Raw genomic sequence first — 19,467 nt, forward strand, 5'->3', positions numbered from 1 at the left:
ATTTATTGACTATATGGAAGTGATATTTGTCTTTCTGATGTTATTCCTGACGAGACAGGTATAAGGTTGCCATGGTGTATAGCTGGAGGGGCAGGGGAAGGAAGCCGTGGGGGTCAGAAGGTTCTGTACAGGTGAAATGCCACGGCTGGCATGGAGTTCTGTGTATCAGAGTGGGAACGGCTTTCCTACCAAGACAGGCATCCCTGACAAGTCATCTGCATTAGGCTTGCTGTCTGATTCTGTGATTTTAGGTTTGAATGTTTTCTAGTTCTGTGTTTTATCCCCACCCCACTTCTTACCCTTCCTCCCTTAGTTTGAAGTCTCAGGAAGGAACCTAGGAGTAGACACATTAGGAGGAGGAGCTCTCATCAAGGCCTCTAAGGGAATGTTTGATGGCGAGAGGCTTTGCAGAGACCACAGTCACTTTAGGACTGAACATAATGTTGGCTGAGACTTTCAGATCATCTGATTCTCAGAGGTATTATGAAGGAGGCAGCTCAGAATCATGGCCCTTAGTTTATAAATGAGGAAAGTAGAGGCTCAGAAGAGGCTGGATTATACAAATTATAGTGAAAACCAGAGCAAATTAACATTTTTTTGGAGAGTTTATTACTATGTTGTTGAGGCACCACACACACACACACTTAGAATATATACTTTAATTTTTTTAAAGAATATATACTTTTCTTTTTAAGAATATATACTTTAATCATTACCACATCCCCAAGAGATAGGTAACCATTACTATTATTCCCATTTTACAGATGAGGAGACTGAGACTTGGAGAGATCAAATTATTTGCCTCAAATTTTATTATTAAGAAGCAGAGAACCACGCTTCAAACTCAGGTAGTCTCTGTCACACCACTATGTTAATGAGTAGCACTGAGAGTTCTCCAAGAGTACATGGTGTTATTTGAACTTGCTTCTATAGGTGTGACTCCTGGCTTAATTCTGCTGCTTTATGTTGCCAATTTTTTTTTTAAGATTTTATTTATTCATTTGACAGAGAGAGAGAGGTCACAAGTAGGCAGAGAGGCAGGCAGAGAGAGAGAGGGGGAAGCAGGCTCCCCGCTGAGCAGAGAGCCCGATGTGGGGCTCAATCCCAGGACCCTGAGATCATGACCTGAGCCGAGGGCAGAGGCTTAACCCACTGAGCCAACCAGGCACCCTTATGTTGCCAATTTTTAAAAACTGTTTGCACTTTCACCTGAGCTTTGAATTTATCACTTAGATACCACAGTGATCATTGCCTATAACTGAAATTAGGTCAACCAGGTTCAGATAATATCCCCTATATCTACTAATTAAAAAAAAAACCCTGCTGAATACATTTACTAATTTTATATTTTAGAGGTGCTCGTTGCTTAATTACCACAGGGCACATCTACTGAATATATATGGGAATACTTGCACACTTCTCTGACACTCTACAAAACATTATTAAAAAAAAAAGAAGTCTATGAAAACATGTGATTTATGAGTTCTCTGTAAACTGTTACCTCTTTGAGGACAGTAACCCACAGCGACTGACACATTTTGTGCCCTCTACAGATCCAAGTCCCTCTTTCTATGGGCTCCCTTTACATTCTATTTTGTCACTGGAAAGAGGACATAATGTTGTCATCTGTAGCTTCTAAGAACAAATGACAACAAAAGGGACCCTTGCTTGGAGTTCTACAGAGGGAAGTGTACCCAGGCAAGATTTGGGGCTCATGCACAGAGCTATGACCCAGGAGGGCAGTGAGCAGAGATCAGTACAGTAGAGGGTGTCATTTGTGTATCTTTGGAATATCACTGACTGGATATGAAAGCCACATTAGAAAGGATATTGGCTGGTTTGGGGCTTCTCGTGTGATCTGGGCCTCTTCCCCTCTCCATTATGAACAACTGAGGTTTTTAATTGAGGTTTTAATATACAGCAGTGACATTCTAGTAGATGAAGGAAGGGGTAGTCCCCGAGGGCAATCTGAACTTCTGCTTAGTATATTTACTCTTGCTGTTTTCCTTCCTCCTCATTCGTAATTCAGGAGGCTCTCTGAGAAGACAGAGGCAGCGAGGCTTGAGGCTTCTTAGATGGATCGAAGGATCACGAGCGGGGATACCAAGTTCTATGAAAAGGTCTGCTCTTGAATTTGCTCTACCTTTAGGCCAATCATTTGATCGTGTTGTGCGCTTTGGTTTCTTCCTCTGCTTGCTAAGTGTAAATAACATGTATTGGACTATTTTGTGATTATCATAGAGACTTTTTTAAATGTGTGGGTGATTTATTTTTCCAGGCCAGCTGCTCAGGTATAAAATGACAATCTGCTCCTTTGAGATGCTAGGCTCCATGGGCCGTCAACTGACCTCCAAATCCTTGAGGTCAGCAGCTGTCCGGTTGCTTCTCGGTTGGTCTGACACAGTTTGCAGTCTCTGGGCTGTGGCTCCTCAGGTTTACTCTACAGTGGGGGGCGCATACCTTTCTGTCTCCTTTGTTTTCAGAAACGGAAGACGTCACTTTACATACCCTTGCTGCTTTCACCCTCACCCCCAACCCACCCCCTCTAAAAATAGGAAGGCTTGCTTTCTGCACAGAGCTGCTTTATCCGACAATGATTTCAAGACACAGGAGGGAGAGCTGACCTGGTAAACAAACAGAATTCTTTGGATTGCCTAATAAGAGTTCCCTTTCCATGACTTAGGCCAGGACCACTCGAGGTTTGTACTAGCTTTAGGGGTTCTCCCTTTTTGCAGTTTTGGCAGGAAACAGTCAGGGAATACAGTGAAAAGAGAGAACACAAAGTATCCACCCCGTTTCCCCGCCCCCTGTTTTTGTTAGTTTGTTATTTCGTTTATCTGGTGGGAAACAAGACATTCCTGTCAACCAAAAACTGCTGACCTGAGATTCTTAGAAGCTACTAAAAATGTCTGTGTGGGGGCTAAAGGGACGATTTGGGTCCTCATCAGGGGATCCCCACACCGCTGCTTCCCAAAGGACCATCTCTCAAGTGCAATCCTGGAGTAACCGGAGAGGCTTGTTTCTTGGGAAACCAAAAAAAAAAAAAAAAAGTTATTTACATTGTATCTAAGGCAGTGAAAATTAAAAAGCCGTTTCTAAACAAACCTGGAACCCGTGAAATACGTGGCTCCCCAGCTGGAGCTTTGGTTGTAGCCGCGGGAAGAACTTCAGACCCTGGAACCCAGCGCAGCCCTTGGGTTCTGAAACGTTGCTAAGGTCGGCTCGGGCTGGAAAGGATCCGAGAAACCTCCGCGTCCACTACGGCTCGCAGAGCTGAGTTTTCGCGTGAAGCGTGTTGGGTCCAACTTCTGCCGGTTAGTTCAAGGACATCAGCAGCAAGGGACCTCTAGTGTGTGTGTGTGTGTGTGTGTGTGTGTGTGTGTGTCTGCGGGTGTGTGTGTGCATGGGGGGGGGGTCTTCATTCCTGCGCAGGGTCGCCAGTACATCCAAATAGGACTTGCAGGTGCCCCCGCTGCCGTACGATTTTGCAGCGATTTAATAGTAATATAAAACTATAGTTTCATATGAAAATATTTTAATATTTGCAGCAGCTTCTGACAAAGGCAGAGAGCTTTCGCGGACGCCTCTGAGACACTAGGCAGCCCGCAACCTGCCAGGCTCGGGGGACAGGACCGGGACGAGGGAGGGGAGAGGTCGGGGAGATTCCGGGCTGCTCTGTGGCTCCCGCGGCGCAGGGGGGAGGCCCTAGGGGGTCTGGCTCGCGGGCTCTCCGTGGGAAGAGGAAACCACGCAGCCGAGCCAGGGACCGGGAAGAACGGGCACCGGCCGTCGCAAGCGAGGGGTGGGTCTGGCCCGTCCCCGACCGACGCGCGGCCGCCGCGGCCGGGGGTCCGGGGTGGGGGGATGCGACGCCCAGAGGCCAAGACGACAGCGAGGAAGGCCCAGAAGCCCTAGAGGCAGCACCTCGCAGGGACGGGAGGTCGCACGAGCTACCTGCGGAAGGATCTCCCTCGATGCTGAGAAAAATTAAAAAAAAGTCATCTCGGCCATTCCGTGGAGCCGCCGCCGACACCAGGCGGGGCGGCGCGCGCCGGGCGCAGGCGCGCTCTTTTGGTCCCGCCTCCCGGCCGGCGGCGGCGCACGCAGCCGGGGAAGGCGCCCGGGCCCTTCCTTCCCTAAGGGCTCCGGGTGGAAACTGGCGCCGGCGGCGGCGGCGTTCCGCAGGCGGAAAGGAAGGGGGAGGCGGGAAGGCTGTGCGCCGCCCGCTCCTCCCCACCCCGCCCCCTCCCCCGCCACCACCTCCGCCTCGGCCCTGAAGGGGGCTGGATGGGCGAGTTGGGCGCGATGGCTCGAGCCCGGGCGGCGGCGGCGGCGGCCGGAGGCGGCGGCGCCTCCTCCTCCTCCTCCTGCTGCTGCGGCTCCCGCTCCTCGCCGCGGCGCCGGCGGTGATCCGAGCGAGCGGCCGCGGCCCCCGATGAGACTGCTCGTGGGCTGGCTGTGCCTGAGCCTGGCGTCCGTGTGGCTGGCGCGGAGGATGTGGACGCTGCGGAGCCCGCTCACCCGCTCGCTGTACGTGAACATGACGAGCGGCCCCGGCGGGCCGGCGGCGGCCGCGGGCGGCAGGAAGGACAACCACCAGGTAACGCGGCCGGCGGGGGTCGCGCCGCGGCTCCGGGGGCTGCGGCGGGGGGCGTGGCGGCCCGGCCTTCCCGCGCGCGGCCCGGGCTATTGTGCGGGGGCGTCGCGGCCACCGCGGGGTCACCCCACCCCCACCCCCACCCCCGGGGCGGTCGCCGCCGCCGCCGCCGCCTCGGCCCTTCAGAAAGTTTTCCCGACGCCTCCGCGGCCCGGCGCTCGGCCCGCGGCCCCGCGGCGCCTTTTGTTCCCGGGCGCGGGCGGAGAAACGGCCTCCCGGAGCCGCCCCGGGCCCGACGGCGGGCGCCCCGGAGCCCCGCATTGTTCCCGCGCGTCCCGGGCGGTGGTCGCAGGCGCCCGGCCGCCGCGGCGCGGGAACTTCGGGGGGGGGGGGTGGGCGCGAGGCCGCGGGCGTCCGGCCGGTCCCCCCGGGGGCCTGCGGGGTCGACGAGCCGACCGAGCCCCCGGGGACCCGGGGCCGCCTTCGGGGACCCGGGGCCGCCTTCCTGACCCCGGCGAATCCAAGCCACAAACCGATCCCTCATTTTTTTTTTTTTTTTTTTTTTTGGTCTGCTCGAATCTCTGCGCATACAAAGGGCCATAAAGAAATTTTATTTTTATTTTTTTAAAGATTTTATTCATTTATTTGACAGACAGAGATCACAAGTAGGCAGAGAGGCAGGCGGGGAGAGAGAGGGGGAAGCAGGCTCCCTGCTGAACAGAGAGCCCGATGTGGGACTCGATCCCAGGACCCTGAGATCATGACCTGAGCCGAAGGCAGCGGCTTAACCCACTGAGCCACCCAGGTGCCCCCATAAAGAAATTTTAACCGTGCATCGTGAGAGCCTTTTAACTCCCCGGGTGACCTTTTCCCTCGGCAGTTTTAAAAAAAAAAAAAAAAAAAAGGATTTGACAGGTGCTCACACTCCCACCCTCCCGAACCCTGCCCCCCACCCCCTCCGACCGAAGACTGATCTCCTTTAAACTTCGCTGTGGGTTATCTGGCTGGAAAGATGAGGTAAGAAGGAAGATGATGCAAGTTTTTCCTGGAAGGGATTTTTTTTTTTTTAAACAACTAAAAAACAAAACAAAATTTAAAAAAAAAACAAAAAACCAGAATGAGGCAGGAGTGAATTGCTTTCAGACTTGTGGATCGTGACCTGTGCCATGTGACCGGTGAGGTCGCCTTTTTCATGAGGTTTGAGGTTGGGGGGGCCCCCTTAACAGAAGTAAGTGCAGTTCAGCGGTAGCATTAAGAGTGATCATTTCATTTTTGACCATAAGGTACTTGGCGGTGAACCTTGCATTTATGGAAAAGAGGCTTTCGGGAGTCCGGCTCAGAATTGCTGAGCCTTGATGGTGCATTTTGCCCTTCCAGAGAGCAGGAAGAAGCGGTGGTTCCCCATTTTGTGTCTCATCGGGTTTTCATAGATTTCTCATTTTCCTATGTTGGGTTTCTTGTTAGGCCAGGTGTTCAGAGAGTTGACACTGCGGTGGAGTCTGTGTATTTTAATGGAAGTAAATAATGATCTTAAGGACATAAAGCAATTCATTAAGTAAGACAAGTAGTGTTTAGTTTTTATCTAGTAATTACTGATCTTGGCCCCCCCCCTTTCCATTTTTAAAGGAAATCATGCATTTCCATGAAATTTTTTTGTGTGATCCCACGGCTGTTAGAGTTTGTTAGGTAATCCTGCCTATGATATTTTTAGGAGTGCCCTTAAAGTCAGGAGGTGATCTTAAGTTGTAAAACTACATTCTTTGCTGTGGGTTAATTAGCACTGATCATTCTCAGAGAAACAGCTCTGAAGTACTGCAGTGATCATGTACAGTTACCAGAATGTCACATAGCCACATGGAATATGAAATAAGGTTCTGGGTAGGATGAAAAGGAGGCAGATCTCCATTGCTGTGGAATTATGGTTGAGTCTCTTAGCTGAGGTGCTTACGACTCTTGTCATGATTACACACTTGATAAGTTGTCCATGCTTGTGGAAGAATTGGCTATATTTTAAAAATTGAAAAGCTGTTTAAGTAATTTGATTTTTCTGGAATCTAGGTAGTATACAGATGTAGACATCACCTCACAATATCTCCTAACAGGAGATACTTTCTTTTTTTTTTTTTATTTATTTTTTTTTTTTTTAAGATTTTATTTATTTATTTGAAAGAGAGACAGTGAGAGAGAACATGAGTGAGGAGAAGGTCAGAGGGAGAAGCAGACTTCCCATGGAGCTGGGAGCCTGATGTGGGACTCGATCCTGGGACTCCAGGATCATGACCTGAGCCGAAGGCAGTCGTCCAACCAACTGAGCCACCCAGGCGCCCCCAGGAGATACTTTCTAATTGTGGACCTTTTTAAAACTGAATCATTTAGGTTCTGATGAAAACATACTGGTTTCAGACACATCATTTACTTTGTTACACTTCTGAGATACTGAAGTATGTGTGTACACTGTGTGTTTTAACCAGTTGGACTAACCGTTTGGCAGCTGCATTCTCCAGGGTGAAGACTGATCTGGTACTTCCTGAGTTATTTTGGGGGAGATTGGCTCTTTTCCTTAGAGTGATCAATCCAGAGGTTATTTTGAGATGATGCATTGACATTTTGAAAATACTGTCCATGAATAAAGATTAAAGTGAACAAAAGAAATGCGTGTGTAAAACCACAGTGAAATAAAGTGAAAAAGGGAATTTCCCCTCTGCAGAGTGCCTGCAGTGGTTGTTATCTGCTTTATATTCCAGGATCCTAGGTTTGCTTTATAAACCTTCTGACTTGTGAAGAAACTTAACTCTAACATTCCTTCCCCCTTCAAATTTATAGTTTCATCCAAGGTTTTCTGGTGTTCATTTGGGTGTGTGGGTTCCATAACCAGCCACATCTGGTTCTTTTGGATTTGCATGAAAGTGAGGTTATGGATTTAATTGAACCGTACTTAGCACAAGTTTTCTTTATGGTTATTTTATTAAGAAATTATGGTGGAGGATTCTCTGGTTAAAGGAGAGGTCTTGGGAAATGTATTAAAAATTGCTATTGAGTTACTATCTCCCGGAGATGAGATGCAAGGCTCCTTTGAGCTAGAGTCGCTCTAAAACTGTAGGGGCAGCATCATCATAATAACTTGGTTTGATGTGCCGGCTTCCAAACTGGGATTGTTTTTCACTTCGGGCAAGGGAGAAGCAAGGAAGGCTTCTCCCAGAGCAGACATGTGGCTTGCAGGCCAGCTTGGGCTCACTGACATTTTTGTTATAGCCCATGAAGTCAGAATACTTCTACATTTTTAAGTAGTCGTAAAAAATATATAATATTTTGTCGTATGTGAAAATTCCTTACATGAGATTCAAATTCCAGTGTCCACAAATAAAGTTTTGTTGGCACAGAGCCACTACATTGGTTTACTTGTCTTTAAGTGCTTCTGCACTACAGTGGTCAAGTCGCATAGTTGGTTCTTTATGACCTACAAGTCTAGAATATTTACCCTGTGGCCCCTTACAGAAAAGGAGTTTTCCCCAGAGAACTTTCCAGCTTCCTTCATCAACAGCACACTTCTTAATCACAGGTTGCACAGTGGATAGTTTGACTCATTGGGAAGAAATAGAGCCAGCCAGGGAGAAACTAGATATGTCACTTTTCGGTATTGGCAGGCTTGGAACTTAAAAAGAAGGTAGCAGCAACAAAAACTTTTGATCTAGTGTTTTTGATGCATTGTACCTAGTACTTAAAGTTAAGGCAACTCTTATGGAGCTATTGAAACTTGAAAGGACTCTAAGGCCCCACTAACTAGGCTCTTGATAATAACAGTCATTCAGTAGTTTCTGAGTTGATGGAGTGAAAAAAGAATTGTTACGGGACTCCTTGGAACCAGGCCAGGACAGCTTCTTCAGGTGATGCACTGTATGGGCTTTTAAGAGCACAGGTAACATTGGTTATCTGGAATTAGTAAGGTGTACCTTAAAATTACAAGTTTGTTTATATCTGCCTTATTTTTCACCTTTTTATATAAATTCAGAACTGTGTTATGTTACAAGCAGTGATAGATTTAAGATAGTCAAAACAATAGTTTTTTGTGGTTTTTTTTTTCCAAATGAAAAAATACTTGGTGATCCCAGCCATAGGTCAGAGGTTGTGCTAGCGGACAGGTGCGGCCTCCTGTCCCCTTCACTCCTCATTTACTCGTGGAGGCCGACCCAAGTCAGGCGTGACTTCACAGTGCTCGGGGCGGTCGCCAGCTGGCCAGATGGACACGGATGGATTTGTGTCCTCTTCTGAACTGCCTTCCAGAACCTGGAGGCCTTCGTAGCCGAATACCAAAGAGATTTTGTAGAGTTTCTTTCCTTATAATCTGTGTTGAAACCCTATATAAGTGTTTGCCTCAATTTCATAGACCACTGGGATCCCTCTCTTCTGCTGGATATACCAGAGGCCTTTATGTTCCCCTTTGAAGGTGCTTGAGGGCACCCTGGTAATTGCCTGTAACAGACTGCTGTTTAGACCTTCTGAAGCTTTGTTAAAATCTTAGGATTATAAAATTTTAACAGTGAGTGAGTACTTGAAATGAAAATTGCCAATAATTTATTTATTAAATCAGAGCTGAAACAACTTAATCTAATCCATATGAATTGTTTCCCTTCGTGGACCTGAGGGTGCCCTGTCATTCTGCACATTGAAATCTCATATAGAGAGGTTGTTGGTTTAGGTTTGTGTCATTTGTGGAAAATTAATGAATGGTTTGAAGATTTACTCTTATGCTGTGCTTAGATGCAAGAAAGTGTCAATGATTGAGTGTCTGGACAGATAGGACCCCTTGCAGAACTTGGAATGTGATTTTTGAATCCTCAGCTGTCAGGTCAAGGTCGTCAGGCTTGGTCTGACCACCCCCTGTAATAGAAAAGATTCTATGTTCGTGGATCCCATCAGTGGAGCCTTTCCAATTGTTTTTAGTGGTACTAAATGCCTCAGGTCTTGGGTTACTCATTCCTTTTGAGAATGGCTGGGTGCCCAGACCTACAGTGTGGTTTTTAGGCATTCCCTTGAACTTCTGCTCTCTGACTGGCTTTTGTGGGCCTTGGACAGGAAGGAGAAGGAAATCAAGTTATTTTGCTTCTATTGTGCACCAGACACTTTAGTGTATCATCCTCTCTCATCCTTACACCAACTCCCAGAGGTAGGTGCTACCCTCCCCCCCCTTTTTTTGATACACCCCCTTTTTTGAGAGAAGATTGAGCCTAAGAGAGATGAGACTTGCTTAGGAGACGTTGGAATGTGGCAGATTCGGATTTTGACCCCAGCTGTCTCTGTTTTCAAGGCCCAGGCTTTCCCCACCTTGTCATGATGTCTCTGCTAGGAAACGTTGCATTGTCTGAGGGTCTGGGAAAGTAGGCTTTCTCCTTAATGGGAAATTTCCTCCACTGTAGTGGACTTCTGTGTAGACGCTGAAGCTATGCAGCCATACAAAAACACCAGTTGGAGTTTCATAGCTTGAGTCAGACAGGGATGGGACAGCTTCCCAAGTTTTGGCCTTCAGCCAGTTCGTGCATGCTTTGGTCAAGTTTAATGTTGAAAAAAAAAGTCTTACCTATGGTGTCTTTTTTTCTGACACCAGCTAATTCGCTGACACTGGCTGAGCATCCTACAATTGCATTTCTGTTCTGACACACACAGAATTAACATCCATCCTGAGGTTTAAGGGCAAGACCACCCTTCCTACAAGACTGCCCTCCCTTCAGGGTCCAATTTGCCAGCTACAACTCCCCATGCTTCTGCCCAACTTGGTTACAAATTCTGGGGTTCCCACAACTCTCCCTCAGGTTAGATAATTTGCTAGAATGACTCAGAACTTAGGAAAATACTTTTTTACTGGTTTGTTATAAATTACAGGCTGCAATTCAGGAAGAGCCAAATAGATGAGATGCATAGGGCAAAAATATTGCGGCGTGGCAGGGCTGGGTTGGCAGAGAGCTTCCGAGCCCTCTCCAGGTGAGCCACCTTCCCAGCACATCAATGTGTTCAGCAGCCTGGAAGCTCCCAGAACACTGTTATTTAGGAGTTTTATGAAGGTTTCATTACGGAAGCGTGATTGATTAACTCATTGGCCGTTGGTGATTGAACTCCGCATCTAGCTCCTTCCCTTCCCTACGGGTTGGAGGTAGAGCTGGAAATTCCAGTGGAAACCCGCCCCCCCCCCCCCATCATATTAGAATACAAAAGATACTCTTACTGCTCAGGAGATTCCCAAAGGGTTTTAGGAGCTCTTTGCCTGGATCTAGGGGTTAAAGACCAAATATATATATTTTTTATTATACCATATTACCTAAAATCAGGACCTTGGCTGCTTTTTTGGGGGGTGTAAAGATTTATTTATTTGACAGAGATCACAAGTAGACAGAGAGGCAGGCAGAGAGAGAAGAGGAAGCAGGTTCCTCGTTGAGCAGAGAGCCCAATTCGGGGCTCGATCCCAGGACCCTGAGATCATGACCCGAGCCGAAGGCAGAGGCTTTAACCCACTGAGCCACCCAGGTGCCCCAGGACCTTGGCTTTTAAAAATAATTTTTCTAATTCCATATCTACTGTGCTCAAGTCCTTTGTATTTTGGAAAGAAAGACTTTTTTTTTTTTTTTTTTTTTAAGATTTTCATTTATTTACTCGACGAAAAGAGGCAGTGAGAGAGGGAATACAAGCAGGGGTATCAGGAGAGGGAGAAGTAGGCTTCCTACAGGGAGCCCAATTTGGGCTTGAACCCAAGGTCCTGGGATCATGATCTGAGCCAAAGGCAGATGCTTTATGACTGAACCACCCAGGTGTCCCAGGAAAGACAATTACATAGCACATGTATGGTTGTTGAGAAACTAAAAAATAAATTCAGAAAAACTTCTAATTGTATCCCTTGGTCTTGTAAGTAAATATAATCAATCTTACAGGAAAATTATATTTATACTTTGAAGGAATGATTCATCCACCAAGGTTATATAAAGATTAAGAGATGTTCATGGGCTTAATCTGTAAGACCCGACCTAATACCTCATTATTTTGATTGGCACATACTGTCACATACATGTTAAGAACTCATGTCTACATGATTTGGCTGTGTATGGGTCTAATTTTTAGTGTGTCTTGCTACAAGTGGTATAGTCTTTTAGTATAGTTTTGCTACAAGTAGGGAGAACATTGCAATTTCCTGTGATTTCTGGAAGATGTCTTTGTTAGTTGTCACATCCTACTTTGTCCTTGACATCAGCAGAGGACTGTACAGCGTAACTTAGTGTGATTAGAATTTGTTATTTAAAAGATTTCCTTCCTTACTTGGATGGATGAAAATTCATGTAAGCTTTAAAGGAAGATGCTAAGATGACGTTTCTCCAGACACCAGTCTCCAGCTGAGGAGGCCAGCCTGCTGTAAGTAGGGTGAGCACACAGTCCTTCCAGTGTGAACATTTAACGAGCATGATGCTTTGTTCTTGCCTGTGCACTTTGGTCTCTGTAGTCTTTGAGGAGCACACATTCAAAGAACTCACCTGCATGAAAGTGCATGGGAGCCTACAGACAGGCCACCCATGCTGTGAGCTCATTACAGCTTTTCATTTAAGCTGGATTGTCTGGAGAGAGGAGCTCCGGGGGACCGCCATATGGTTGCAGGGGCTTCCTGCACTGATTTTCTCTCTATCAGCATCTCATCTTAGAGCAAGGGGACTGCATATTTAAGGCCTGAAGGTCCTGCCTAAGATCGTAATCCCATCATGATTCCCTTGGTTCCCTTGGCTTCTGATTTTTTTCTCTCCTCTGGAATACAAGTTCCTGGAGGCCTTTGGTCATCTTTAATTTTCCCTAGACCACTGTTAAGCTGGGATCATTAGGAAACAGTAATGAAATTTTTGGGGTTGGCCCGTGTAGTTACTCTCAAGCAGTACTGATTTTGCCTCCCAGGGGATGGGCGTTTGGCAATGTCTGGGACGTTTTGGGGTTGCCTCAGCTCGGTGGCGTGCTCCTGGCATCTGATGGGTAGAGGCTAGGGGTACTGCTGCATGTACATCCTATAATGCATGCGACAGATCCTTTGACAAAGGATTATCTGGGCCCAAATGTCAGTAATGCGGAGGCTGAGAAACCCTGTCATTTAGTTGCTATCCAGATCAGATTATCTTTTCTCTTAACGTACCCAGTCCAGTTTAGTTGGACAGAGTGGTCCTGCTTTCTTTTCTGCAAATGTATCTCAGACATGCTGGGTAGACTAAAGAGAAGCTTCTTTGAAAGAAGCTCTTATGAAGCAATACACGCCTAGAATAGGAACCCGAATCAACTGTAAGTGCTGAGAAACCCCAGGCTTCCGATTATCCGGAAGTTGTGAGATGGTAAGTGAAATGTGAAGCCCTTGGCTGGGTGCCTGGAACAAGATAGGTGTTCAGTCAGTGTTGTCCTTCGTTGCTTGCTTGTGGTGATGCAATTTTGTGGTGAGTGGGTGGGTTTAACCACTGTTTGCAGAAGTGGGTTTAAGCAAGGCCTTTCATAGGTACCTGGCTGGCTCAGTCAGTGGAGCATATGACTCTTGATCTCGGGATCATGAGTTCAAGCCCCACACTGGGTGCAGAGATTACTTAAATAAATTAAGTAAGATAATAAAATAACCTTAAAGAAAAGCAGGACCTTTAAAAAAAACTTGGAATTTTAGAAATTGACAGAAACCTAGTGACCGCTATCTCTGTGGCTGTCGTATATCTCCTCTAAGATTTTGTTGGAAACTCTACATTCTATCTGGTAGGCTGCCTGTGATTTTTTTTTTTTTTTAAGACTTATTTATTTCGAGAGAGCAAGTGGAGGGGTGGGGGGAGAGGGAGAGAAAGAGAAGCGGACTCCCTCCTGAGCACAGAGCCCAACCAGCGCTCCATCTCAGGACCCTGAGGTCATGACCTGAGCCAAAATCAAGAGTCAGATACTTAACCAACTGAGCCACTCGGGTGCCCCTGGGCGGCCTATGATTGATTCAACGAACATTTATTGTTCATTGCATCTGTGCCAGGCACTGAAGTCAGTCATTGTTCCTACCTTTATGAAACTTTGTCTTCCTGGGAAGGGAGACAGTGAACATACAGTTATGTACAGTTATTCAATTCAGTGGTCATCAATGCACTGAAGAGATATATAGGATATAGGAGAAGGTATTTGAATTGGGGGGAGGACCCTATCTGGTCTACAAGTTCAAGGCAAACATACTTGAAGAAATATTTAGGCTTAGGTCAGATTAACCAGGTGAAGAGATAGTGGGTTGGGGTGATGGGAAATGTAGAGGAGAGAGCAAACACCATGTGAGACAGTCCTGAGAAAGGAGCCTTTCAGAAAAAGAGGGGTACAGTGTTGTGACATAGTGAATGGCCAGGGGTTATGGGTGGCAGACAGTGTTAAGAGATAAGGCTGTGGACACAGAACGGACAAATTGCATAGGGCCTGGGAAGCCCATATTGAGCATTTTGGGTATTAGCTTCAGACTTGCATGAAGTAGGGTTGTGATGTGGTCAGATTTGCATCTTTTTTTTTTTTTTTTAACTCGACAGAGAGAGAATGATCACAAGTAGGCAGAGAGGCAGGCAGAGAGAGGGGAGGAAGCAGGCTCCCCGCTGTGCAGAGAGCCTGATGCGGGGCTCATGTGGGGCTCGATCCCAGGCTCCCGAGCTCACGACCTGAGCTGAAGGCAGAGGCTTAACCCACTGAGCCACCCAGGCGCCCCAGATACACATCTTAAAATTTGCATTTTTATTTTTTAAGATTTTATTTATTTATATGACAGAGATCCCAAGTAGGCAGAGAGAGAGGAAGAAGCAGGCTCCCTGCTGAGCAGAGAGCCCGATACTGGTTCCATCCCAGAACTTGGGGATCATGACCTGAGCCGAAGGCAGAGGCTTTAACCCACTGAGCCACCCAGGTGCCCCCAAATTTGCATTTTTAAAGAGTTTTGCCAGATCACTTAAATTTTCAAACCACTTTTAATTTCTGGAAGATAAAAATGCCATCTACATTTAAATATGTATGTATATGTTAAAAAGAAGCCTTTATTGAGATATAATTCACATACCATAAAACTCATCCTTCTGAAGTGCGCAGTTCGGTTGTGTTTATAGTACAGTGTCTTCACAGAGTTGTGCAGCCATCACCGTGCTAATTTCAGGGCATTTTCATCACTCCAGAGAGAAACCCCATATGCGTAAGTAGACACTCCCTCTTTCCAACTACAGTCTGTTTCCTGTCTCTGGATCTACCTATTGGACACTTCATGAAAGTGAAATGGTATCATTTTGGGCCTTTTTTTCAGAGTTCTTCCATGTTGCCCCATGAATCAGTACGTCACTGCTTTTAATGGTTGAATAATCTGTATTCTCTTGTATGGATCAGTCATCTCTTGTTTATCCATCAGTTGATGGGCACTTGAGTTGTTTCCACTTTTTGGGGATTACAGATAATGTTCCTTTTGGAGTTGACATTTATATCCTGCAGATAGTCAGGAGGAGCATGGATTTCAACCTTTATCTTTAAAGAGGAGAGGTTTACTCCTTTTTATTCTGTAGCACATTCTGTTCACTAAGCAGTTTCTTTTCTTTTCTTTTTTTGAGATTTTGTTTATTTGAGAGAGCACGAGCGAGATAGCAAGAGAGAGCAGGAGCAGGGAGGGGGAGAAGCAGGCTCTCCAAGGAACAGGGAGCCTGATGTGGGGCTCAGTCCCAGGACCCTGGGATCATGACCTGAGCTGAAAGCAGAGGCTTAACTGACTGAGCCCCCCAGGCGCCCCAGCAGTCTCTTTTCTGAAACACTTGTGTGGCTATAAAGGTTCAATCACATGTGTCAATGTCAGTGAATTGAGAGAAATGCTGTTAAGAACTCGAGTTTAAAAAAAAAAAAAAAAAGAACTTGAGTTTTTCCTCTTGGCACTTGAAAGCAATATTTGCAGTTAATGATGCCCAGTCTTGCTTAGTTCTGAAGTCAGAGTCCGTTGTTCCAGTTGTCCGTTTACAAGTGGATGCTGAGGAATTCTAAGCTCCTCTGTTTCACTTGAATGACTTCTTGTCCATGTTAATAGAATGTGCCTGATTGCCTACTACCAAGGTGATGGCTTTCATCTTGATTAGTCATTTCAGAGAATAAAAAATAAATAAAAGGCAGAGTGGCCTCAACATTACAGAGTTCAGAATGTGCACCAGAAGGTCGTGAGTATAATAAAAAATGGTTTATGACCTGCACTGGGGTATAACTTCAGACACAATGAATATTAAGAGTTAGTTAATGATTAAGCAAGACCATTTTCAGACCAAGGAAAAAAGTGTAGGCAGTGAGTATAAGAAGCTTCACAGCTTATCACACAGAGTAGAAAAAAATGAAAATTGCTTTCAAGTCCAAGAAGTTTTGGTAAGAGTATTTAAACGGCGAATTAACACAAATCAGTCAATAGGTGGGAGATTTGGTATCTCGTTTGGATATAGGGTTTGTAAAAAAGATGAGTTAATCTTTGCAAACTTAATGTGTGCCTTTTTGCTTATTTGTGTTAGTTTCTAACCGGGTCCTTTCAATGTTAGTGTCAGGAATGTTAACCAAGATTTCACTGAACATTTAGGAAGCTTTGGAGGATTGTAAAAGTGGGAACGTGTCCTGATAAATGGTCATATTTTTGAGGGGGAAGCAAATTATTTTTGGCCAATAGATGTTTTATTGGGAAAAATTGTTTGTTAGCAGATAATGGATTAATAATAACTGGTCAACCTTACAGTTTTATCATAGTAATTAATGGCCTACTCTTATTTTTCAGGCCATGTTAGAGGAATCTCATTGCTATTATTATAGGATTCTTCTGTGTGTCTGGTACTATATTTGAGGATTTGCTTGCATTATCTTGTTTAATCCTCTCAGTACCCTACTAGGATAGATAGATAGCAGTGACATCTCTAGTCCACAGATGTATGAACACAGACTCAGAGATTAAGTGACTTGTCTGAGTTTACACAGGAATGGCAGAGCCAGGACTTGACCGTGGAGCTGACCCTACAGCTGGCCTGCTGTGCGGTCTTACTCCCCCCTTCCCTGGTACACTGACTCTAAATGAAAATGGAAAACACTTATTGTGGAGGATTACATTTCATCCATGGTGGAGGTTCTTGTTTTGTCCTCAAAATTGTGTTGTGGCGAGAGCCTGTTCATAGATACCTGATTCTCCTGCGTGTTACCACTTTTGTCTTATTAATTACATTGTGACCTTAAGTAACTTCTTAATCTTTCTCAAGCACATATTGCCCATCTGTGAGAGTGTTACAAGACCTGGTAAGCACACCTCCCTATTTCTAAAGGCCTCTCTATAGCCTACAAGGAGAAAGGCAGGTTAATCTGGACACTGGAGTATTAACTTCTGTTGCTTCTTCTGCCATTGATTTCTTTGGTGATTTTGAATCAAATCACTGCATTATGGGACTGTTTCCTTATCTAAAACCAAAGTTATTATTGCCAGTTTTTGCCTTCTGATGTTGCTTTCCAGTGAAGGAGAGGCCAGCAGAGCTTTCCTAGATCTCAGGGTACGGGGCTATAGTGACCGAAACATTGGACCAGATGGGACTCAGAACACCTCGGCCACCTACTAAGCCACTAGAGCTGCATGACTCAGAGCCCTCTTCAACCTTCCCCCATACTCTTATGAGAATTAAATGAGAAATTACTTATGTAGAAGTATTTTATACTTTATAGGTTGTCTATATTTAAGAGATGATGATTATTCTCGAAGTGCCAAGTGCCATGAGATTATAATATTGGATATACTAGATTTGATTTAGTCTTCCGGCTTTTGTTTTTGGAGTTCTTAGATGACACTTTAGTTGTGTGTTTTCACCTTTCTTCTTTCTTTTTTAGTGGTATGTGTGCAACAGAGAGAAATTATGTGAATCACTCCAGGCTGTCTTTGTTCAGAGCTACCTTGACCAAGGAACACAGATCTTCTTAAACAACAGCATTGAGAAATCGGGCTGGCTATTTATCCAATTATATCACTCTTTCGTGTCATCCGTTTTTAGCCTGTTTATGTCTAGAACATCTATCAATGGGTAAGTGAATCTTACGTACTTTTTCCTTATCTTTAGGTTTATAAAAAGAAAGTGGAAGAGAAAAGTGATTTGGTGGAAGGTGTTGACTGCCTCCGCCGCAGTATTTCTACTAGTCAGAATCCCTGGCAGTGGGCCAGTGTGTTCAGCCTTGTGCAGTTAGCTTTTTAAATTCACCACAACTTGATAAAGAACCTCATTAGTCTGTATTTCTACAGTGGGAGTTCTCCTTGGAGCAGTGCTTCTCAGCTTTGATGGGTATGGGAACCAACTTGGAGATCTGGTTAAAATACAGATTGTGAGTCAACAGGTCTGGGGCCTGAGATTCTCCATTTTTAACAAACTCCCAAGTGGTGCCCATAATGCTTCTAGTTCCTTATGAGTAATGAGTAGCAGGAACTAAGTCCTTAACATGAACCGAAGAGTAAAATCTTTGCCTTAAGCACGCCTCCCAGGAGCAAGTTTTTTGGGGGGATTTAATTAGTCACCACAGCAACGTGTGCTGGCTTATTTCGAGTGAAGGGTGCAAAATCTGTTCTTACATAGGATCTAGGCTCACCAGAATCTTTCAGACTTAGTATGGAAGTACCTGTCTGCAGAGTCGTTCTCGCATATAAATCCGTGGAAGAAACTTTAGGAATATTTTTTATCTTTTCTCTGTCGAAGTTTCAAATATCCCCAAGGCCCAAGAAACTAGAATGCCAAGGAGAAAGCGAGTAGGGCTCAGTGTTTACGAAGCCTTGTTGGACAGCTTAAAGCCACTGGTTGTGCCCACTCTTTTTTCCCCTTGAGGTTTGGAGCCACCTTCTCCTGAACGTCTGGGTCCCCAGTCTATCATCTGGTCCTTAAATATGTTTTTAGGCACCACGAGCCATTTCTCAAGATTTCTTTCTTGATTTTCTTCATTGTTTATATGAAATTGCCTTAAGTTTGCTTCAGCAAACAGTTGTTATTTTTGTATTGGTAGTTGAGTTTATACAACTTGGTCTGACATTTTGTTTCTAAAATTGGCTGCACTGAATTTCTGTTCTGTACTATAATATTTTCTTTGGGAAGCAGACAAGTCATTGTAGCAGTAGCTCTTACCCTTCATGCGGTTCTTTACCTCTTTAAAAATGGTAAAGTATAGGAATCCTCTCTTCAAATAATGTTTACATTCAACATTTCACATATAATTTTGGGAGATTTCAAACTCTGAACTACCTCTCACCTTCACTTCTACTCCTACCACCAACTTCTGCCACGCTGGATCCTGTTTCAAATTCCCAGATACAGAATTTCACAGTTTGGGCAAAGAGAGCCTGTGCATTTCATCAGTCCCTTTGGGTTCCCTTATCTATGGCTCTCACCTCGCACTCTCCCAAAACAAGTCTTGTTGCGGGTCCTATCTCACCTGAAAGCTTAATTTTGAACCTGTTGGTGTTTTCCATCCATGATAGATTATTACCACAAATGGCGGTCTCTTTCTGAAATAATTACAGGCACACCTCAGTTTATTGCACTTCTCTTAATTCCACTCACAGATACTGCATTTTTTTTTTAATTTAATTGGTACTTTGGGATAACTGTGCATCGTGCAAGTCTATCAATGCCATTTTTCCGGTAACATTTGCTCACGTTGCATCTGTGTGTCATAATTTGGTGATTTTCACAATATTCAGACTTTTTCATTACTATATTATGATCATGTCTGATCAGTGATTGCGGCTTGGTGAAAACTCAGCTGATGGCTAGCATTTTTTTTTTTTTTTTTTTAAGATTTATTTATTTGACAGAGAGAAATCACAAGTAGACAGAGAGGCAGCCAGAGAG

At 45.1% G+C, this 19,467-nt stretch overlaps 1 protein-coding gene and 2 long non-coding RNA genes across 7 annotated transcripts in view; 1 reads left to right on the top strand and 2 right to left on the bottom strand.

The window, feature by feature from the left end:
* The first annotated feature begins 598 nt into the window (after positions 1-598).
* METTL9 (methyltransferase 9, His-X-His N1(pi)-histidine) overlaps positions 599-19,467 on the top strand; it is a 51,093-nt gene continuing 32,224 nt past the window's right edge. For 2 of the 4 annotated variants that reach the window (XM_082714730.1, XM_082714731.1), the window contains exons 1-2: positions 599-2,120; positions 17,468-17,658. In XM_082714730.1, the coding sequence (XP_082570856.1) occupies positions 2,076-2,120; positions 17,468-17,658 (236 nt within the window). In that variant the 5' untranslated portion in view covers positions 599-2,075. Of the gene's footprint in view, positions 2,121-4,104; positions 4,601-17,467; positions 17,659-19,467 lie in introns of those variants that run through there. The other 2 variants (XM_082714728.1, XM_082714729.1) reach the window with 2 other exon arrangements.
* On the bottom strand, positions 2,246-4,062 carry LOC309854966. Of its 2 annotated transcripts, none has more exons than XR_014306501.1 (2): positions 3,955-4,062; positions 2,246-3,022 (listed from the first exon to the last, which is right to left on the bottom strand). It is a non-coding gene; the product is annotated as an uncharacterized lncRNA (long non-coding RNA). The 2 variants fall into 2 exon arrangements; XR_014306502.1 differs by lacking the exon at positions 3,955-4,062 and adding an exon at positions 3,106-3,948.
* On the bottom strand, positions 5,478-11,150 carry LOC309854983. The gene is made up of 3 exons (XR_014306525.1): positions 11,110-11,150; positions 6,936-9,841; positions 5,478-6,705 (listed from the first exon to the last, which is right to left on the bottom strand). It is a non-coding gene; the product is annotated as an uncharacterized lncRNA (long non-coding RNA).

The sequence above is a fragment of the Mustela nivalis genome (genome assembly GCF_964662115.1).
Source record: "Mustela nivalis genome assembly, chromosome: 19".
Classification (NCBI taxonomy): Eukaryota; Metazoa; Chordata; class Mammalia; order Carnivora; family Mustelidae; genus Mustela; species Mustela nivalis.